This window comes from Papio anubis, chromosome 8 (assembly GCF_008728515.1).
Source record: "Papio anubis isolate 15944 chromosome 8, Panubis1.0, whole genome shotgun sequence".
NCBI lineage: Eukaryota > Metazoa > Chordata > Mammalia > Primates > Cercopithecidae > Papio > Papio anubis.
Window position 1 is genome coordinate 135,688,972 of NC_044983.1, and position 21,118 is coordinate 135,710,089.

General features: G+C 46.8%; 1 protein-coding gene across 1 annotated transcript in view; it reads right to left on the reverse strand.

Annotated features, from left to right (window-relative positions):
• Nucleotides 1-2,424: 2,424 nt before the first annotated feature.
• AGO2 (argonaute RISC catalytic component 2) overlaps nt 2,425-21,118 on the reverse strand; it is a 46,072-nt gene continuing 27,378 nt past the window's right edge. Inside the window, exons 16-18 of the mRNA XM_031669321.1 lie at nt 17,758-17,859; nt 14,702-14,901; nt 2,425-14,441 (exon numbers count right to left, since the gene is read on the reverse strand). Of these exons, the coding sequence (XP_031525181.1) occupies nt 14,333-14,441; nt 14,702-14,901; nt 17,758-17,859 (411 nt within the window). The 3' untranslated portion in view covers nt 2,425-14,332. The remainder of the gene's footprint in view (nt 14,442-14,701; nt 14,902-17,757; nt 17,860-21,118) is intronic.

A 21,118-nucleotide genomic window follows, 5' to 3' on the forward strand; every position in this document is an offset into this window, starting at 1 on the left:
CGCTGGGAGCCACTGCGCATGGCCTGTGTACAGGTTTCGTGTGAACATAGGATTTCATTTTACTTGGGTATATGCTTATGAGTGGAATGGGATACAGAAGTTTATAAGAAACTGCCAAACTGTTTTCCAAAGTGGCTGTGCCATTTTGCAGTCCCACCAGTAGTGAGTGAGTTCCAGTGGCTCTGCAGCCTCTACAAAAATTGGTATCAGTTTTTATTGAGTTTTGAGAGATTTATATATTCTTAATACAAGTTATTTGCCTGATAGGAGATTTGCAAACATTTTCTCCCAGCCACTTTTCATTCTCTTAATAGCATCTTTTTTTTTTTTTTCGAGACTGAGTCTTGCTCTTGTCACCCAGGCTGGAGTGCAATGGCATGATCTCAGCTCGCTGCAACCTCTGCCTCCCAGGTTCAAGTGATTCTCCTGCCTCAGCCTCTCGAGTAGCTGGGATTACAGGTGCGCACCACCACGCCTGGCTAATTTTTGTATTCTTAGTAGAGACGCGGTTTCACCCTGTTGGCCAGGCTGGTCTTCAACTCCTGACCTCAAGTGATCCACCCACCTCGGCCTCTGAAAGTGCTGGGATTACAGGCATGAGCCACCGCGTCCGGCCTGAAGCATTCTTAAGGCACCATAAGTATTTACGATCCGATCATTCAGGGAACACTTACCCTTTCAGTTCCTCTTTGAACCAGGTGCCAGGTTGTTACAGTAGCTTCCTAACTGGTTCCCTCACACTGCCTACAGCCTTTCCTCTTTCCAACTTGCATACTGCTGTCAGATTATCAAAACGATTTTATGAAGATGAATCTTTTGCTCCCGGTTGCAAGTGTTAAATCATTACTGCTTCTGGCCATTCAATAAATGATGGTGAAATAGCGAGAATATAACAGAGGCCATATCAAGCGAGTATATTGCTGTAGATGAGTTTCTGTGTATTCTTCCGGTTTGACCAGCATGTCCCAGGGCCACCGGGCACAGAGGTGCTTAGTATACTAAGAATTCTGTAGTAAAGGGTTCTAGATACATTAAGAAAAAAGTAAATCTTGATTTTTGTTTAAAAAATAAGACTGTGGCCGGGCGCGGTGGCTCACGCCTGTAATCCCAGCACTTTGGGAGGCCGAGGCGGGCGGATCACAAGGTCAGGAGATCGAGACCACGGTGAAACCCCGTTTCTACTAAAAATACAAAAAATTAGCCGGGCGCGGTGGCGGGCGCCTGTAGTCCCAGCTACTCAGGAGGCTGAGGCAGGAGAATGGCGTGAACCCGGGAGGCGGAGCTTGCAGTGAGCCGAGATTGCGCCACTGCACTCCAGCCTGGGCGACAGAGCGAGACTCCGACTCAAAAAAAAAAAAAAAATAATAATAATAATAATAAGACTGTGGAACAAGATAGATCAGAATATTAAGGTTAATTACCTATGTGTTGTGACTAGAGATAATTACCTGAATTTTCACATTTTCTATAACATTGTTCTTAAAATTTGGAAACCTGAAATCAGGACAAAACCTTGGCCTGCCTTAGCAGTGATGTACAGCCTAGGGATTTGCTGCAATTTGGGGCTTTCTTAAGAAAAGGAAAACCCTGGCCGGGTGCAGTGGCTCACGCCTGTCATCCCAGCACTTTGGGAGGCCGAGGTGGGCAGATCACCTGAGGACAGGAGTTCAAGATCAGCCTGGCCAACATGATGAAACCCTGTCTCTACTAAAATACAATAGTTAGCCGGGCATGGTGGTGGCACAGGCCCGTAGTCCCAGCTACTCAGGAGGCTTAGGTGGGAGAATCGCTTGAACCCGGGAGGCAGAGGTTACAGTGAGCTGAGATTGCACTACAGGACTCCAGCCTGGGCAACACAGTGAGGCTCCATCTCAAAAAAAAAAAAAAAAAAAAAAAAAAAACCCTTTTCCTTTCCCAGCACGTCATCTTCTCAGTATAGACAGCAGCAGAAGTCAAAAACAGCCCAGTCAGGGTGAGGCCACCAGGGATTTGAGAGCAGTGCCAATGTTTGTAAACCTAGCCAGGATACAGTAACAAAGTGGCTGGCTAGGCCGAGAACCAGGACAGTGCCAGCTCAGGTTCCCACACTCAACACAGAACTCAGGACCTTGCTCGTGATGGGCTTAGCTGAATGGCTTCTTCATCCTTTCGCATGCTGCAAGAGCAGAAACAGCCAACTATCTGAGACACCATGGCTGTTCCCACTCGTCCAACTCATGCCTGTGGTTCTCATCCCTGAAACCCAAATCCTTGGGTAATGCCCAGCTCTGCCAAGTACATTCTTCAAGGAACAGCCCCGTTTGTGGAACAGGGCTCTGGACTTCCATCCCTGAAGGCATGCTTCTGCCTCGGGAACTGGAATCAACCTGTGCAGAAGGAAGCGCCTAAAGAAGTACGTGAGGAATTGAAGATTTTTGGAAGAGGCAGCTGTAAATAGGAGGACTTTTATTTCATTTTTTGCTGACATACTATGAGGCAAAACAAAATTGACACCATACAAAATAACTTTATAAAATATCATTCACATCATATTTTATCAGATTTACAGCATTCTGTGCATGTTAGGGGTTATGTAAGGAGGTGAAAAAACACTATGCCAAACTTTTAGTATTAGTTTATATACACACAGTAAGAAACAAAACAAGTAACTGTTAGGTTTTCCATGAATTTATTGCAAAAATAGTGCAAACTACTTAACCTAGTAAGCTGTAAAAACAAACTAGAAAGGACCCAGCTAAGCTTAAACACGACAATATATGCTCAGTTTCTCAGCATTTAGCTTTCTTCACCAGTTTTATCTTGACAATCAAGACCACTCCCCATCTATTCAGTCTCGGGTGAGTGCTGAGGAATAGAGAAATGTGAAGACGGGCTCTCTGGAGAGACCAGAGGCTCGGGCTGCCTGATTTCAGCAACACGTTTAGAATCATGCTACTTCCTCAATTGCAATTTTTCTGAGGTCTGTGTTGGGGGGGAAAAAAAAAGGTGACATGATTTTTAACCTTGAGCTTAGAAATAAGTTATCCAACCTCTTGATGACATGGAGAAATGAATTAAGAAAGCAGCATGAACAGAAAGGATTCAGAACATTATTGTCTGCTTATAAACATAGTATCCGCCTCCTCGGGTGTATTTGGCTAAAGTAATGTTCTAATATAGGGCAACCTTCGAGCCAGATATTGCAGCAATTTTTTTTGTTTTTTATTTTTTTAAGGATACTATATCCCTACAAGAGTAATTTTTAAATTTCTTTCAACAGTCTATTGGGGTCCAAAAAGCATATATCTAAACAAAAATAACAAAAGCAAAACAAAATGCTACATGTAAAAGCTAAAGAAATAAAATGCAGCATATTCAGGTTCTTTTTCTTGAGGTACCTATATAAATTTAATCACCTGCCCCAAAGTCCTCTCGTTAGGTTAAAAACACAATGCGTCCTGGGGAGCCAATTGCCCGGCGCGTCTTATTACTGAGAAAGTGCAAGAATGCTGATCATCTTCTGCAGCATACTGAAGGATGATTTACTCTTTACAAAATAGAGCTTAAGTATCAACCTGATGGAAGTTAGAAAATTAAAAACATTTAAGTAGAATCATCTATCTCTCTTTTTATTTTTGAGATCCTGCAGCAAAAAGCCTCCCAAATCAACTTTCAAAGTTCTGCCATTAAGGAATGTTGGTTCTCTTGTAAAATTCAGAGATCTCTTTAAAATAGTAAAACTATAGACTACAGGAAAGATCCCTAATTTTTATTTCTTATTGGTATAAAATCAAATTCTTAAGACTCCAAAATATTGTTACCTCCAAAGAATTAAGTAAAAAAAGATCGCCATAGTAGGAAAAGTCTAGAATTGTAAACTGCCAAATATAAAAGCATGGTAAGTCATCAACCTATCTCATTTTCTTACCTGTCAGAAAGCTTCCCTAACTTCCAGGCACACAGGGCCGCTGCTGAATGCAGGCCTCTGCCTCCACAAAGCCACGAGCTCTGGCTCGCCCCTTTCTGTCCATGGCCATTAGCACCTCCACCAGGTAGGTCAGGAGAGATGAAATCGACAACAGTCCATTTGCTGCTTATGAAATAAACTCTTAGAAAATGTGCCAGAGGAAGAAGGGGCATGAATGGCTAGAAAAGCAATGATGAGGGTACTTGGGATTTTTTTTCTGGCCGCCCCTTCACTGGCACAGAAAATGAAGTGATAAGCTATAAATATGTGCATAGAGGAGTTTGGACTTTATTGATTGTAAAATGTTAAGTTTGCTCTTGGACATTTTTTTTTTTCTTTTCACAGGGGGGCAGTCGGGATTATAATACACTGCAGCAGTTGGCTGGGGGAAAGTCTATCAAATTCCATGACCAATTGGACGTTTCTCCCCACCTGTAATATAAATAAAATATGTACTGTTTCATACTGATTTTTTTTTCAATGCATTGGGGTTCAACATAAAAGGCACAAATAAATAAAAATATCATTAAATAAACGGAAATTTACAATTTCAAGTTTCATGTGGAGTTGTATCTCACTGTTTGGTTACTTTTTCCAATTAAATTTGACAGACTTAGTAATAGCACCCAACTGTTTAACTGAGGTAGATCCACATTGTAAAGAAAGCTGGGTCCCCTCCATTTTATCTCTAAATTTATGATACTTTTATCAAAACACAAAAATCCATTTAAATCATATGCAGAAGCGATGACAGGTGGTACTACCTGAAGAAAGCTTAGAACATGAGCAGGTTTGCAAATAAGACCTACGCCCAAACTGCACTCTCCATCAGCCACACAGAAATCTCAGACTGGAGGGAGAAAAAAAAAAGAAACATTAAAAAAAAATAACAAAAAAACCCCTGAAAAAGTCGCAAGACTTTTAGAACAGGTCTTTTTGACTGTCACAGAAATGCACAATGGTCCATTTTCATCAAGCTATGGCCACAGCCAAGCTAGACAAGAGAGAGAAAGAGAGACAGAGAAACAGAGAGAGACAGAGAGAGAGAGAGAGAGAGAGAGAGAGAGAGACAGAGAGGTGGGTCACTGAATGCTTCCCTTTAACTCCAGAAAAAATAACTTGAATTATGATACAGCATCTTGATCTGAACAGTTTACACTCACTCTGCCTAATATTTTTGCATACTCTGAAACTCACAAATTTAACATCTGATTAAGGCTTAATTTAAAGTGGCATTGCCACCTAGCATCATGCAAGCGTGGACATCTTCAAGACACACAGCATGGTATTCAACTAAAGACAATGACATGAAGCCTCAGAATTGTATTTAGCAGGTACTATAATTTTATAATTAATTTTACAATTCATGTAGCAAATGGAAAATCATACAGAGAGGCCAATGTATATAAATAAGAGTTTATACAGAAACTGTCAATTTACAAAACAGCACTGCATGGTTTCTATATTGCAAGCACAAGACATGGTCACATGGTTCCACTGTACAGGTAGAAACACGCCCATAGACAATACATAGAAAGTACCACCTGAAACGAGGCCCTTGGAGCTGCTCAGCTTCTTAGAAAATAGTGAACTTTCAATGGTCGTAATACATTTTGATTCAAAATGTCTTCTAAAATGTTTTCATTGTGGGGGAAAATTAAGAAGGGGCAAAAATCCATCTATGGAACTTTTGAATTCATTTTTGGTTCTTTTTCAATTATTTTATAAAAATAAAATAAAACTAGAAAAATTGATAAAACTAAGGGTTAAAACCCCTCAATATGTATTAGGTAAGTAATCTGAAGTGTACCAGAGGTAAGAAAAAGCTGGATTTAGATACTACATTCTTTTCCTGTATTTAATGAGTAATTAGCCACTTTGCTGCACAGAAACTTATAAATTATTCTCTCAAAACTTTCTTAAAAATAAAAACTTGCCTCTACAGTTACAAAACATGAATTCATACCTTTAACAACTACATTAAAATCCACTATCAAACTCAGGCCCGGAATTTCAACGCAACGCCACCCTCTATACTGTAGGATTTGAGTCGCGCGTGTCTGTCTGGCTTTGACGAGGAACTGGGATTGCCGCCACAGTGCTCCCTCTGCAGCCTGTGCCTCTGCGGAGGGAGAGGCCACTCCTTGCCTTTCAGGATGGTGGGCTGGGGAAGAAAGAGGGGAGGGCCAAGAGGAGCCACCAAGAAGAACTTTCTAGGTATTTAAGAAATAAGTACGTGGGATTACTTCCCTGCTTAAAATCAATAAAATCACCCCTTGACAGGGAAAGGTGGTTTCTCATTAGGCCATTAGCCAAGAAACTGCTCAATACCTGGCTTGAAAAAGCTGGAGAGAAAAACTGCCCATTAGGTAAGTCAAAACTGGTGTCCTATATGCACAGCTCAAGGTGAAATCTCACCAAAGTAAGCGGTTTCCCAGGAAGTCACAAAACAGAGCAACAGTAATGAAGAGCATTCCAAAATAAGGGTCACAGGACTGAATAGCACCTTACAGCTGAGGACTTCACACACATTCTACAAAGACATGATTCCAATTCCTTTTTAAAAAATCGACTTCCATTACAATAAATATTCCTGTTGAGTGACTATGAGAACAAGACCACCAGGCTTTGCAGATGGTCATGGTCAACGTGGAAGAGATGGGTCTTGCACCAGTCTCCTGCAATCCTGGCAGAGGTGGACTTGGTCAGGGTATGGGAAAAACCACACGACTGGAACCAAGCGTTTTCCGCAATGAGACCAAGTGCGTCCCCCGCGGCTCCAGACCACATGGCATCACAGTTTACAAGTCAAGGGCTGAGGAGCGGAAAGCAAGCTTCCAAGGCTGGAGGTCCATGCCTGCCTTGTGGAATGGCACAGGCTTAGTTCCCCAGAGAAACACAGCCCCCAAATGATTCTGAAAGGACACTGAGGACCGGACTTTAAAGGCACAGAATCTGAGACTGGGTCTTCCAGAACGCGATCAGGCTGGCACCGATGGAGACAGAGGAAGGCCTGGGCACCACTGGCTTCTTGGGACAGAGGGACCTGCCCTCTCCCACCCAAGACTGTGCACACAACTCCCAGGGTTCAAAGGAGTCCCGGACCCCTACACGAGCACCCCAATCTATGAAGTCGCCTGCCTTGTGCCCTGCTGCTCGGTGCTGTGGGTGTTCTTGGGATCAACTCCCTCATTTTAAGGACCTCGAAGCTTCAGAAAGAACTGAATGAGAATGGCCCCAACGTCCAGTTCCTGGAGACACTTGGGGGAAAGAGTTAATATTTGGTGTTTTAGCTTTAACTCTGAACTACTTAAATCCAAGGAGGTTTTAAATAGGAGATAATTCAGCCTCTTCCTACCTCCCAAAAGGGGGTTGGGGGGTGAGGCGAGGACTTAACCCTTTAGTCATACTACCCACAGCATTTAAAGACCTAACACATCTAAAATTTCCACATCAACCAATAAGATAGAAATGTGTTAACAAAAGCACCAGGAATCTTCAGTTCTCTCACTTCTGAGTAAATTCTCACAAACGCGAAGACGGTGGGAGAGCCCCAGCGCAGCGTTCCGGAGATGCGTGTGCAGGAACCTTGTGGTGGGTCTGCGTGCCGCAGCTCCCACGACTGAGTCGAGGGGCGAGCAGCCGTGCAGTGTCCCCTCAAACACCCTGGACCAAATTCTGACAGCCCAAGGCCAGCCCAGCAGACCCAAGCAGCCAGTACCCTGGGTCAGCAGGCAGTGGGACACCCACGAGTGCCCAAGCCTCTTGAGGTCTGTTCGCACGGAACAGTCTGGTGGCAGAATTACAAAACATTCTGAGAGAGACTGCAAAGGACACTTAGCTCTTCCGGAATTAAAGCACGCAATGTAGCGTAAAAAGCATCGAAACCCCAAACAGCAGTGTTAAAGGCAACTGCTTCCAGGTAGTGACGTAGTAGAACCGCCGGGGCCAAACTCAATCTCTGATGAGCAACCAACACAAGAGCGGGGCCACCTCCAAACACCCAGATGCCTCCAACTGTAAACCATCGGCTGCCAACTCAGAAGTAAACTCATGGAGAAACTGGGGCGAGCGCTAACCTGAAGATCGGGGAACATATGGAACCCAAAGAGAGAAGAGAAGGAGGCCCAGGCCCACAGCACAGTGTAGGGGAAAATGACATTTCTGACAGCAAAGTGGTTAATCACAGGGAGGGGTGTTCAGAGCCTCCCAGGACCGACTTCCCGCAAGTCAGCCTCAGACGGTCCACTGCACCACTAGTGGGAACTTCTACTTCAAAACACCAGCTGTGGGCCCTGTGTTCTTTCAAACAAAGGGCCCTGGATTTGAACAGAATGCTTTGTTTTCAACCCTTAGTTTGTTTTGCAGTAGGGAGTGAGAGTAACCCAAGGTCCCAAAGTCAAAGGCCAATTACATCTGCATTGTCCTTGAAACCATGCAACTATTTTAAATGTATTATTTGCACGACAGTCGGTGTTGAAGCACCTTTGTGATTTTACAGAGGGTATAAAAGGGAGGAGAGGACAGAGGAGGCCATTTTCAACCCATTCGTAAAGCAGAAAAAAAAGTGCTTTCTTATATTAAACAGGAAAGTGAAAAGCCAGGCAGGACACAGGCTGTTTCAAGCTTTTGCCACACACAGACCTGTGCAGGCTCCTGCCAGCCTGAAGGACAGCATGCTGTCCCGTGCAGAGAACCCTCCCATGCCACTCGTGCCAGTCGTAGAATCCTAGAATCTCAAAGCTGCGCAGCATGGAGGTGACCCTGGTCCACCTGACACAGCAGAGGAGGAGGGGCTGCCCGTGGGTCACAGTATGGCACACACATTTTCAAGCCAGAACTGAACAGATAGATGTTCACAATTCAGTTTATTCAGGCAACATATTGGCTGTTTTCAGTGTGGACAGCTACACTTAAGAGCAAACATGATGATGTATTGAGAATTCAGAGGTAGCCTTTATCTGCATTTTTTTTAAACTAAAAGGTATTTAGGAACCACCTTCTGTAGTGATTTGGCTAAGCCAATACATTCACTTTAGACAATAACATGGCAAAACATACTGAAAGAAGCATAAGCGAGGGCACCGTAATGGCACTGGTGTGACTCGGACACACACACAGACTGGTCTGGGCTGAAATACTTCTTGCTGGGGGTGACACAGGGTAGCCTGACCACAGAGTGACACACGGGGGCTACAGCACACACTGCTACTCTAGCAAAACAACGGGCACAAATGACAGCTTTGACACAACAGTGACCTCATGGCTTTAAAATGACTCTGACCACAGAGACGCAAGGAGGCCCTCGCGTCCTGGTAGCAGGCGGAGCAGATGCCTCCCATCCGGACTGTCCCAGGCTGGGTGGAACTCGAAGACCATGCTTTGGAGAGCCATGGTAAGCGACGAGGAATCAAACAGACCACAACAGTGTTCACAAGACTGCAATGAGTCTGCTTAGGACTAAATCATCAGGCACCAAGAGACCATGTTCTCCTAGTATGTTAAAGATCTAAAACTTCCCTTCAAAAGAAAAAGAAAATGAGGCGAACCTGTCCTTCATAAATGGTCAACAGATACGAAGCTCAAGGGCGGAACAGAGTTAAGTCCACACAACTCTAACACATAATACTGAATACGAGGCAGTGTCTCCACAAGAGAGCCGCGTGGTGCATTCACATCACTTCTCCTAACATAAATCTATTTACAGTCATCTCAAACGAGTACAGCAGATGCAAAGTGGGACATCGTAAAAAGAAGTTGTCAAAAAATCAGTGCAATTATTTTGAGTTGAAGATTTTCTTTACAGAAAAGGGTCAGCATGTGTGTGTGTAACAGGGGCACCCCCAAGACGAAGTCACAGGTGCAGTGCGTCTGCACCGAAGAGCATCACAGCAGACGAAACTGCTGGCACGGCAGCGAGAGCGCAACTTCTCGGTCACTTTGGGGAAGGACTTCAAACATAAATAAAACACTCGAGTTCTGCAAGTGAGGCGCATGAGCACTGAGGGAGTTTCTGTTTCTATTTATTGTACATTCCTTTTCTCATGAGCGTGAGAGATGGGTCAGAGAGAGGTCACAGGAAAATGTCGTATGGCTTGTCTGGGCCACTGGGATTGTCCACTCTCTGGATTATGTCGACTTCTAAAGCTCCTCCTAATGCAACTGCCTTATGTGTAGAAAAATGCCCATGAAAAATCCTTTTAACTGTCCAGCGGGTCACAGTCCCACCGAAGGACTCAACCAGTTCCCAGAGGTGCAGGGAGCAAGCCACGGGCCACCAGCACGGGCAGCCGAGAAGCCGCCCCAGCCCCAAAGGCCTCCTGGGGACACTCTGGTGTCCCGGCTGCCTGACGTGTGGCCGGTCTATCCTTAGCATATTGTATCAAATATATAATTTGACTGAAAAACTGCCTTGTAAAAATAAAATTTAAACCATCCCGCAGATCAATGTAAAATTACATTGCTGCATATATAAGAAAAACAATTCATCCAGAAAAATCACATTTGTGGCTTTCAAAAATAAATCATCCAGCAAACTTGAAGGTAAACATTAGGTAATTTATAAAAGTTGGGGAAATCATTTCTATCACATCCATTAGGTACCACATGCACTGGAATATCTGTGTCGGCCAAACCAAACCAGAGCAGAAAGGAAAAAATAAATAGCAATATTTGCATTTAATAGCAATAAAAGTAACAAATAACAACAACAGTAAAACCCCCCACCTACTAACCCCACTACAGGAACTGAACTGACATGATCTGTTCTAACGGGCGCTGAGTCACCGGGGTAAACATCAGTGATAGCAGTTTGGGTCAGCCTCAAACAAACAGGGCAGAGGTCACTGCCCGCTTCCAACAGTTCCCTCTTGGGCAAGCTGTACAATGGGCACGCATCGTTCGTGGTTCTAGAGTGCAAACATTCATTCAAAGGAGTGTGACACCACCACCGAAAAGCAACATCATCTTGAAAAGAAAAGGGAGACCCTAATGTGCTATAAAATGTCTGCATGTAAAGACTGCTTGAACCAGAGAAAACCAAAACCTAAGGAAAACAATCCCTTTCTAAAAGTACAGCTATGCCCAGTTTTACAAAATTTATCCAAACCAGGAAAATCTGAGCTTAGGACACACAAACAACAGGATGGTGGCTTTGCGTCACCGCACGGCTCTCACACACGAGGGCAGCTTTCCACGGCTCCCCTGGTGTTCGTTAATAGATTCGTCATTACAGCAAGAACTTGTCAAATGTGATAGGTTAGTGGTAAAAGGATGGGAGTACATCAATGTTTTTAAAAAGTGAACATGTAAAAAATACCAGGAAGAGTCCCAGCACAGGAATCGAATCGGGAGACCTCTTTTAAAGAGATGAGATAAAAATCCCAGTTTTTCTTTTAAACAAACCCAGACTTCTACAACATAATTTTCACATTCAGTTTGCTTAAAGCAAGGCACACCTTACTTAACAGTGGGATGGGGACAAAGCCAGCGAGTGGGCACCCCTCAAATCTCAACAGACCCGGGCGGGCAGCATTGGACGGGGAAGGATGGTGAGGCCCCAGGCACCCACAGGATCAGACGATCAGATGCCGGGGAAGGGGCCACCTCTGGCTTCCACGTGAACAGGGCTGGGACTTACCCTACTGTACTTTGAGGTTTTACACTGTCTCAAAATTTATCCTAATAATGCAGGGATTGGTAAAAATTTGAGAAAACAATTGTTTACCTGAGAAATTGTAACTACAGCCATTTAAACTCTGAATCATCAGACATGTACAAAGGTATTCAGCTGACCCAGCTGGAGATGTTTGGTCTATTAATGTTTTTAGTATTAAAAGTTTTATAAAACAAGCATAGGGCTATAAAAAAGTACCCTTCTCAAAGTACTCTGGCCCACTAAAAAGAAAACTTTTCCTTCAAAATGATAAAAAAAAAAAATTGTAGTCCTACTTTTCTGCCAGCCCAGTCTGTCCCAGGCATCTGCTCAGGAAGCACCTCCTCCCTGCCAGGTGCTGCCAGAGCTGGGTCCTCAGACCCCAGGGAGCCCAGGGCTGCAGGCCATCGCTTAGACACAGATGCCCAGGCCAGCCCCGAAGTACCGCACTCAGGAGGTGGCAGCAGGCCCACAAATCTGCATTTTAAACAAGAACCACCATCCCCCAGACAGAGAGCCTGATGCAGGTGCAAGAAACACACCTTCGAGACACATAGTTCCAGATGATTCTAAAAATGGCTGGAAACTAATCTAATTTCCAATTTGAAAAGTTACTAGTCACAAGATTCCCTCCTTAGCTTGAATGCATCTGTTAATTTAAGCTACGAGCATGTCTGTATCCTTCTGAAAACAGGAGAAAGTGCCACTTGCCAATAAAACAACAGGGAATTGCGATTTCTTAAGAGTGGGGGCTTCTGTCATTTAAAAAGATTTAAAAAAAAATACAGCCAGAAGAGACTAATGCCATTAATAAGACACTCACACACACACAGGGACACACGCGTGCGTACACACACACACACCACTCTGAGTACACGTCTTCACAAATAATAGTCATCCCTTTGTCATTGCCGCCAACATCCAGGTGAGGTGTCTGGCGACCCCCCACCGGCGGCCTGCTGCCCCTCCTGCTGCCTCCGAAGCAGCTGAGCACAAAGGCGGCGGGGGTGCCGCTCAGCAGGAGGCAGCTCCTTTGGCACCCCACCCCACCACAGTGCTGAGGTAAGTGTCGCTCAGGGCCGGGGAGGGAACAGCAGCAGGGAGAGGGGATCTAAGGAGTGCACAGCAGCACTAGGGGAGGCTCGCCTCCTTCCTGACGCCTCTACACGGAACGCGGATTTGAGTCTTACTAAAACTGTGTACAGAGACAAAAAGCGCACTCAGCACAAACAGAGTTGTCTGTTGTTAGCCTTCAAAATTGTCCGCAGTGTCAGTCTTAGTGCAACAGTTTCTAGACTGGCAACCCCACGCCTGGGGCCCCACATGCAAACCCCAGAAGAATGGCCCATGCCTTCTGCTGGCCCTGCCATCCTTGGGCCTCCCAGGGTCAGGCAGGCTCCTTCGCTGTGACTGACGGCCTCACGCCCAGCAGAGCCACCACCGACAGCTTTCTACAAATCTCAGTGCATAGATCTATGAAAGTCATCTGACAAAAGCGCACACGGAGAGGAGTGCGTCCCGACACACGAATGTGTTTCCCAGCAATGCAAGAATAAATAATTTCCACTTGTGCTTCATCAGCTGAGTGAGTGACACAGGGGGATGAGGCGGCAGGGAGGGCGGCGAGCGGCGCAGAGAGCATACCCGCCCCTCCCGAGGGTACACGCTGCACAGTCTCCACGGGGGGAAGCGAGTTGCTGTCACATTAAGTTAACTGCATATTCCTGTCCTTAAGCACTAAGAACTGAGAGGCGGTCTCGTCTCCAGGCTCCAAAACACTCTTGATATGCTAAACAGATCACAGAAGCACCCCATAGTCAATAAAATGAAAAAAACAGCATCTATCTATCACATTAATACTGCAAACCAGATATATATAATTTTCTCTTACATTAAAGACATAACAGTGAAAAAGGATTGTACTGTATTCATCACCACAGACCCGTATTCTTTAAAAACTTTGGAAAATAAATGTCACAGTCCTATAGGACAAATCTGATGATTAGACTGTCAGTATATTGTCTTTTTTCTTTTTTTAAATACATTTTTATTAAAATGGCACTTGTCTGCCAACCTCTCTGGACCTGGAAATGCTGTAAACACACGGGGCCCACCTTCTGCCACTGCTCCTTAGTTCAGGCCGGGTGAAGGGCAGTGCTGGCAGAACTCGGCACCTGCGGAGGCCTCTGCATGGCCACCGGCCCTCGGTCAAGGACCTTGGGTGAGCCACGCCAGCGGCACACGAGCATCGCCCGGAAATCAACTTTAGTGACAACATCAGAATGTTCAAGGCTTTAAAACCACAATTGTGTTTTGTGTTGCTTTCACTCTCAGAAGATTCACAGCTAGTTTGAGCCCATCAATTTCATAGAGAATCATGTATTAAAAACAAGTAACTTGAATGACCAAATAAATTAAAAATGTTTTAAAGCCCTGAGTTCATAGACTGGTTTTAGATTTTTAGGAAACACGGGACTCTATCTGAATAAGCAGCTTATAGATTTTAGCAAACCATATTTCCTATGACATTGGGTTCTCATACAGGTCTGCAGTTCAAAATCCAAGTGTGAAATCTGGGACGGAAGGCATTCTGGAAAACGGAGAATCTAATAAAATCAATGACGTCTCATGTTCAATGCTGGCTGTCACGGAAGGGCTGGCCATCTGTTGGTCTGAGTGTAGCTGGTCTCGTGAATCCCACTCGGTACACAGTCGCTAAACACTAAAACATGTCAAGCAAAGTACATGGTGCGCAGAGTGTCTTGGTGAACCTGGACCGCCTTGGCCAGTGCTTGGTGGTCTCGCCCGTTACTCTGCCCAGAGGTATGGCTTCCTTCAGCACTGCAGGGATGAGAGAGACAGAGGATGAGAATGTGCAGCCTTAATGCACGATGAGGCGGTGCGTCGATAACTAAGTCGGGATGGCACGGCGGGAACCTGGGGGAGGGGAAAGTCCCACGCTGACGGCCATGCCACTAATAAGGCCTTCTAGGGTGCTGGCTCCAGCTGCTGGGGCCCTGCTGCTTCCTCAGAAAAGCAGCTGCCAACACCCGTGGCAAAAACTACCGCTGCTGTGGCCTCCAGCCGGGAATGCCACTCACCTGTCATGTTCCTTATCCACCAGGTGGTACCTGGCCCGGAAGGCCACCAGGTGGGCGTAGTATGCTGGCGCTGGGATGGACACGGAGCGTGTGCAGCGCACGTAGGTGTGACAAAGCTGGTAGGTGAGGATCTGCAGCTCGTCAGAGGAGAAACGATTGTCGTCCCAGAGGACGTGATAGTGCGAAGGCCTGCTTGTCCCCTAAAAGCAGATCAGAAGATTAGACAGTTGGACTTGCATAAAATCTTGAAAAGGATACTGTGGAAGAAGATTTATATTAAAAATGCATCATAGGCTGGATGCGGCGGCTCACGCCTGTAATCCCAGCACTCTGGGAGGCCGAGGCGGGTGGATCACGAGGTCAGGCGTCTGAGTTCAGCTTGGTCAACATAGTGAAACCCCGTCTCTACTAAAAATACAAAAACATTAGCCAGGCAACTGTGGCACACGCCTGTAGTCCCAGCTACTTGGGAGATTGAGGCAGGAGAATCGCTTGAACCCAGGAGGTGGAGGTTGTGGTGAGCTGAGATCCTGCCACTGTGCTCCAGCCTGGGCAACAGAGAGGGACTCCTCTGTCTCAAAAAAAAAAAAAAAAAGCATCATAACTACATATAGTAAATGGCCCCATATGTGTAAAACTGTACACATTTATTTACACACAGAAAAATCATAGCAAAGATATAAAGCAGGCTGGGTGCGGTGGCTCACGCCTGTAATCCAAGCACTTTGGGAGGCCGACACGGGCAGATCACGAGGTCAGGAGATCAAGACCATCCAGGGTTTCATGCAGGTGAAACCCCGTCTCTAGTAAAAATACAAAAAATTGCTGGGCGTGGTGGCAGGTGTCTGTAGTCCCAGCTACTCGGGAGGCTGAGGCAGGAGAATAGTGTGAACCCGGGAGGCGGAGCTTGCAGTGAGCCAAGACTGTGCCACTGCACTCCAGCCTGGGGGACAGAGTGCGACTCCGTCTCCAAAAAAAAAAAAAAAAGATATAAAGCAATATGAAAGTGGACGTAACAAGGACAGTGCCATTTGTGTATCTTACTTTTTATATAATTGATTTATAACAGCAAGAAAAAGACCTCTAACAAAAGTTACACATTAGGCCAGGTGTGGTGGATCACGCCTGTCATCCCAGCACTTTGGGAGGCCAAGCTGGGCAGATCACCTGAGGTCAGGAGTTCGAGACCAGCCTGGCCAACATGGCGAAACCCCCTCTCCACAAACAATACAAAAATTAGCCATGTGTGGTGGTGTGCGCCTGTAATCCCAGCTACCCAGGAGGCTGAGGCATGAGAATCGCTGGAACCTGGGAGGCAGAGGCTGCAGTGAGCTGAGTACGTGCCACTGCACTCCAGCCTGGGCGACAGAGCAAGACTCCGTCTTAAAAAAAAAAAAAATTACACATTAGCAGTAACCTTGTAGAAGTGAGAGTGTGAACGTGAGTACCATTTTACACGCCTCCTGCGGCTGGAGATCCTTTGAAATGAAAGCAGCACTAGCTGCTGACTGCAGGCCTCTCTGCCGCCACTGCCTGCCTGCCCGCCTCACCGCCGGCTCCACCTGCCAGCCTCCCAGGCCCTTCTGACAACAACCTGTCCAGCACAGTCCCTGCTACCTGCTCTGTGTCTAGCCCTGTGCTGAGGCCCCTGGTGCTGGTGGGCAGTGGAACGTTCGTCCCCGATGCTCCACTGCACATGCTCTGGCACCCCTTTCCTGGTGTGTGACTGGTGGCCGTCCCGGGGCCTGGGGGAGTGAGGGCATCTGTCTCCGTGGGTCTACTAAGGACACAGCAGCAGTGGCAGCCTTGGGCCATAAACAGCTCACCACAGAAACATCGCCCGTTAGAAAGACTTTGGGTAGAAAGTTCAAGGAGGAGTTTGCCCAGGAAACACGCCCGGGAGGCCCTGGTGGTTGAGGCTCCCCCACCAGAAGGGAAGCCTGAACAGAGGGCACACACAGGCAGGGCATGGCCCCAGGCCCATCTCAACAGCCCTGGCAAAGCAAGCCAAAACTGGGACAGGCGCTTTGCACCAAGAAGCACCACAAACCCTGCACGCACTCCATCGCCTGCTTCTCAACAGCAGAACCCACTCTCAACCCTTCCAACAGCAGAACCCCCTCTCAGCTCCCAGGCTGCAGGCTGGACCTGGCCACAGGCCACGACTCACCAGCCCCTATTCCTTCTCTGTCAGGCATGCGAACAACGTGACATTTTTAAATCTTTCCAATGGAATATTAAAGGTATATACAAGGTTCATAGCAAATCCTCAAACTCTAGGGTTCAAATCCTTTGGGAAGGGATATTCAAGTCCTTACTTATACTTTGAAAAACCAAAAGCACCTCTGATCAAGCTCTCTGCAGGCAGGGATGGCACGTGACTAAGGTTCCTCCTGTCCCCAGGCCGGGGCTCTGCAGAGCCGGGGTGGGGCAGCTCCTACCACGGACGTGGTGCTCCTGCACCTGCTCCCGTCAATGCTCACAAGAATCGCCTTCGGCCAGATGGGGGTCCCCTCATGAAGGAACCCAGGAGAGCCTCGAGGTGATAACCAACACCATGGCAATCTTCTCTGAGTGCCCAGTCCTTGGCTGGAGTCTGGCCCTGGCCAGTGATTGCGCGAAGACGGGACGGCAAGGCTGACTGCGCCAAGTGCTCGTGACCCAACACCGAGGCTGCCCCACGTGGCACCTACCGCAGCTTCCCAATGGCCTTCCCAGCTGCCACCCCACGGCAGCCTGAGTGCCTCATTCCTGCTCAGACCTCACCAAGCTCCAGCCACACCACATCCCCGGCTCCCCACGCGCCCTGGTGCTCCCTGCTCCTCAGCCCTACCAAATGGGATTTCCTTCCCCTGGGAGGTCCATGCTGACCACCTCCCAGCCCCCCACCCCCACCCTAGCACCGGGCACAGCCTGGGTTTCCTGGTTCCCTGGCTACTGGCTATCTGGGCCCTACACACCACGTCCCACGTGCCAGCCAGAGGGCAAGTGTCTGCTGAATGTGGGGATGACACGGCAGATGGCCAAGACTGTCCAAAGGGGGCTCCCATCCTTACCTGGATGCCAGCGTGACTGCACAGGTAGAAGTCGAACTCGGTGGGGTGGGTGATTTTCGTGTCCACAGTCGTGCCTGCTGGAATGTTTCCACTTTTCCCAACCTTCGGCAACACAGGCATCTCGTTAGACACGGCCAGGGACCGGCAGAGCCAAGCAGGCGAGCCAGGCAGCCGCGCCGCCCGCTGGCCAGGGTGCCCTATTTTGAAGTTTTTAAATTGGCTAATACAGGTCCTCAGTAGTATAATGTTAAATACAATTTAACAAGTGCTAACCGCCAAGTTAAATTAGCGAACGTTCTATGTGGGCTGGGGTTATTTTCCGCCAACTCTCATGAAGGCCCATGAGTTAAATGCAGTCTTCACTGCAGAACGTGCCTTTCATGCCTTAAGAGTCCCTCACTACTGTTGGTGCTGTTTTGATTGGAGGTCAAGATGGAAACTGTCACCAACATACAAATCCAAAGCTAAACCAGGTGACTGGCTGCGGACAGGCCCTCATCCGAGCACAGGCATACCAGCGTGAACGCTGTCAGGAGCCCCGTGCTCTGCTGGTGGCTTGCTCCCTGCACCTGAGAGAGCAGGGCGGCTCCATTAGAGACTGTCCCAGAGGCCAGGGCGGTACATAGAACCATTCAATGGTTTAATTACAAGGTCACAAGCATGGACCAAAAAGCCAGCCGAGATGCAGGCACGGCCACCACAGCAGCAAACCCCCATCCCACAAGCCCCGCTCCAGCATTTAAGCAGGGTACCTGATGATTTTTTTTTAGTTGTACAAATTTTAAATATATATACAAAAAAGAATCTCCAGTGTGCTCCCTTCTTTGCAACCTTAAAAATATATATATATATATATATATATATGAGAGACAGAGTCTTGTTTTGTCACCCAGGCTAGAGCACAATGGCGCGGTCTCAGCTCACTGCAACCTCTGCTTCCTGGGTTCAAGTGATTCTCCTGCCTCAGCCTCCCAAGTGGCTGGGATTACAGGCATGTGCCACCACGCCCAGCTAATTTTTGTGTATTTAATAGAGATGGGGTTTCACTATGTTGGTCAGGCTGGTCTTGAACTCCTGACCTCGTGATCCGCCTGCCTCGGCCTCCCAAAGTGCTGGGATTACAGGCATGAGCCAGCGAGTCTGGCTCTAATATCTCTTTTCAAAGTAGGTTTGGATTTTGTTCATCTGCTTTATTTCTTCTTCAGTTTCTACCTCATTAGTTTCCACTCTAGGATGGAGAAGTGGCGTGTAGGTGTCACCAGGAGTAAGCTGACTTTGGAGCCCTCCTGCCTCCTGGCAACAGAGATCTGGGGGTTGCAGCGGGGAGGAAGAGGACAGGGGAAGGCACCCAAGGCCATGAGCGCCTCAGCCTTCCCTTGACTCCTGGGGACTGAGGTCTCTTATTCCCATCCTTCCTGTCTTTAGGCTTATTTTATCGCTTTCTTGTTGTACAACAAATTCATCTAAATCTACAGACTGCACTGTTTTAGCTGCATTGCATAAGCCTTGACAGGACATTCTCGTTTTTGTTAGGTTCTGAGTACTTTGTGATTTCTATTCTCGTTACATGTTTAATGCATGAGGTACTCAGCAGTGAATTGAAAGTTGAAAACATTCTTCAACTTCGTTTCTACTGTTGATTTAAAATTTAATTGTATAATGATTAAAAAAATATGGCTTGAGACTGAAGTTTGGAAATCTCCTGAGACTTCCTTTGTCCTGGTAGAACTTTTATAACCTTCCATGTGAACCCAGCTATTTGTAGGGAAGATTCTGTCTAACTATTGGATCTGGCTTGGCTTGTTCATTTCACTCTTCCAATTTTCAGGGTTTTTTTTTTGTTGTTAAGACAGGTTGGAGTGCAGTGGTACAATCACAACTCATTGCAGCCTCAACCTCCTGAGCTCAAGCAAGTCTCCTGCCTTGGCCTCCTGAGGAGCTGGGACCATAGGTTTATGCCACCATATACAACTAATTTTTAAATTTCTTTTAGAGATGGGGTTTCACTTTGTTGCTCAGGCTGGTCCTGAACTCTTGGACTAATGCGATCCTCCTACCTTGGCCTCCCAAAGTAGTGGGATTATAGGCATGAGTCACCATGCCTGGCCCCATGTGTTTTATCCTTAGTTTTTCATTTTGGTCTGGAAACAGTATAATAAGAGCTGCGTAAAAATACCCATCTTTGATGGTGTGTTCATCAATTTCTCCTTAAAATTCTCTTACTTTTTGCTTTACTTTTTTTTTCTTTACATAATTTGGTGTTAGGTACATTCAAGCTCATTAGTTGCTGTATCTTTTTGGTGAATCATTCCACTTATTTATTTGTTTGTTTTTTGTTTTTCTTTTTTGAGACAGTCTCACTCTGTCCCCCAGGCTAGAGTGCAGTGGCACAATGTTGGCTCACTGCAATCTCCACCTCCCAGGTTTAAGCAATTCTCCAGCCTCAGCCTCCTGAGTACCTGGGACGACAGGTGCCTGCCACCATGCCTGGGTAATTTTTGTATTTTTAGTAGAGAGGGGGTTTTGCCATGTTGGCCAGGTTGGTCTCGGTCTCCTGACCTCAGGTGACTCACCTGCCTCGGCCTCGCAAAGTGCTGGGATTACAGGCATGAGCCACCACGCCTGGCCTGGTGAATGATTCCTTTTACTGTGATAAAATACCCTTTTTCCTCATTGTGATGCTTAAGTTCTGTTTCACCTTCCATTTGCACAGTAAGCCTTCCCTGTGTCCTTGCAGGGGCGTGCCCGTAGGGAGTCTAACACTCTAAGTTGCTTTCCTGGGTGCCGAGTGGATGTTAACCCTTTGCCTTCTGGCCCTGCCCTGACCAGGTCAAGGTCTTCTGGTTCAGTCCAAGGCCTCCTTTCTGGGCAGGTCTCCTTCCTTAGGCAGCTACCCTGACGTTAGACAGTTAGGACAATGTGGATAGATGTGAGTTTATTTTTACTTATCCTACTAGGAACACGGAGAACACTTTTAACCTGGGTGTCCTAGCTTTCGTCAGCTGTGGAGAATTCTCAGCTGTTCTGTCTGCAACTCTTGCTCCTCCACATTCTCCTTCCAGAACACCCGTGAGATGAGCCGTGGTGCTTTAATGCCGCCATCTCTCCTCCCCCCCAGCACCACCTTCCAGCCCTGCCACAGGGACCTGCCGGGGGGTCCGAGTTTGCGCCACTCTGCCAATTCTCTACGACTGCACGGCTCTGTGCTGCGGTTTCTAATGCGGCCCTTTTCAGAGCCGCCTCTTGCTAATCTATTAGATAAGTGACATCTTGTGCCTAGACCTAGCCTAGGCCTATGGGACTTATAAATGAAGACTTTTTGGTGGGGCACAGTGGTTCACACCTGTAATGCCAGCACTTT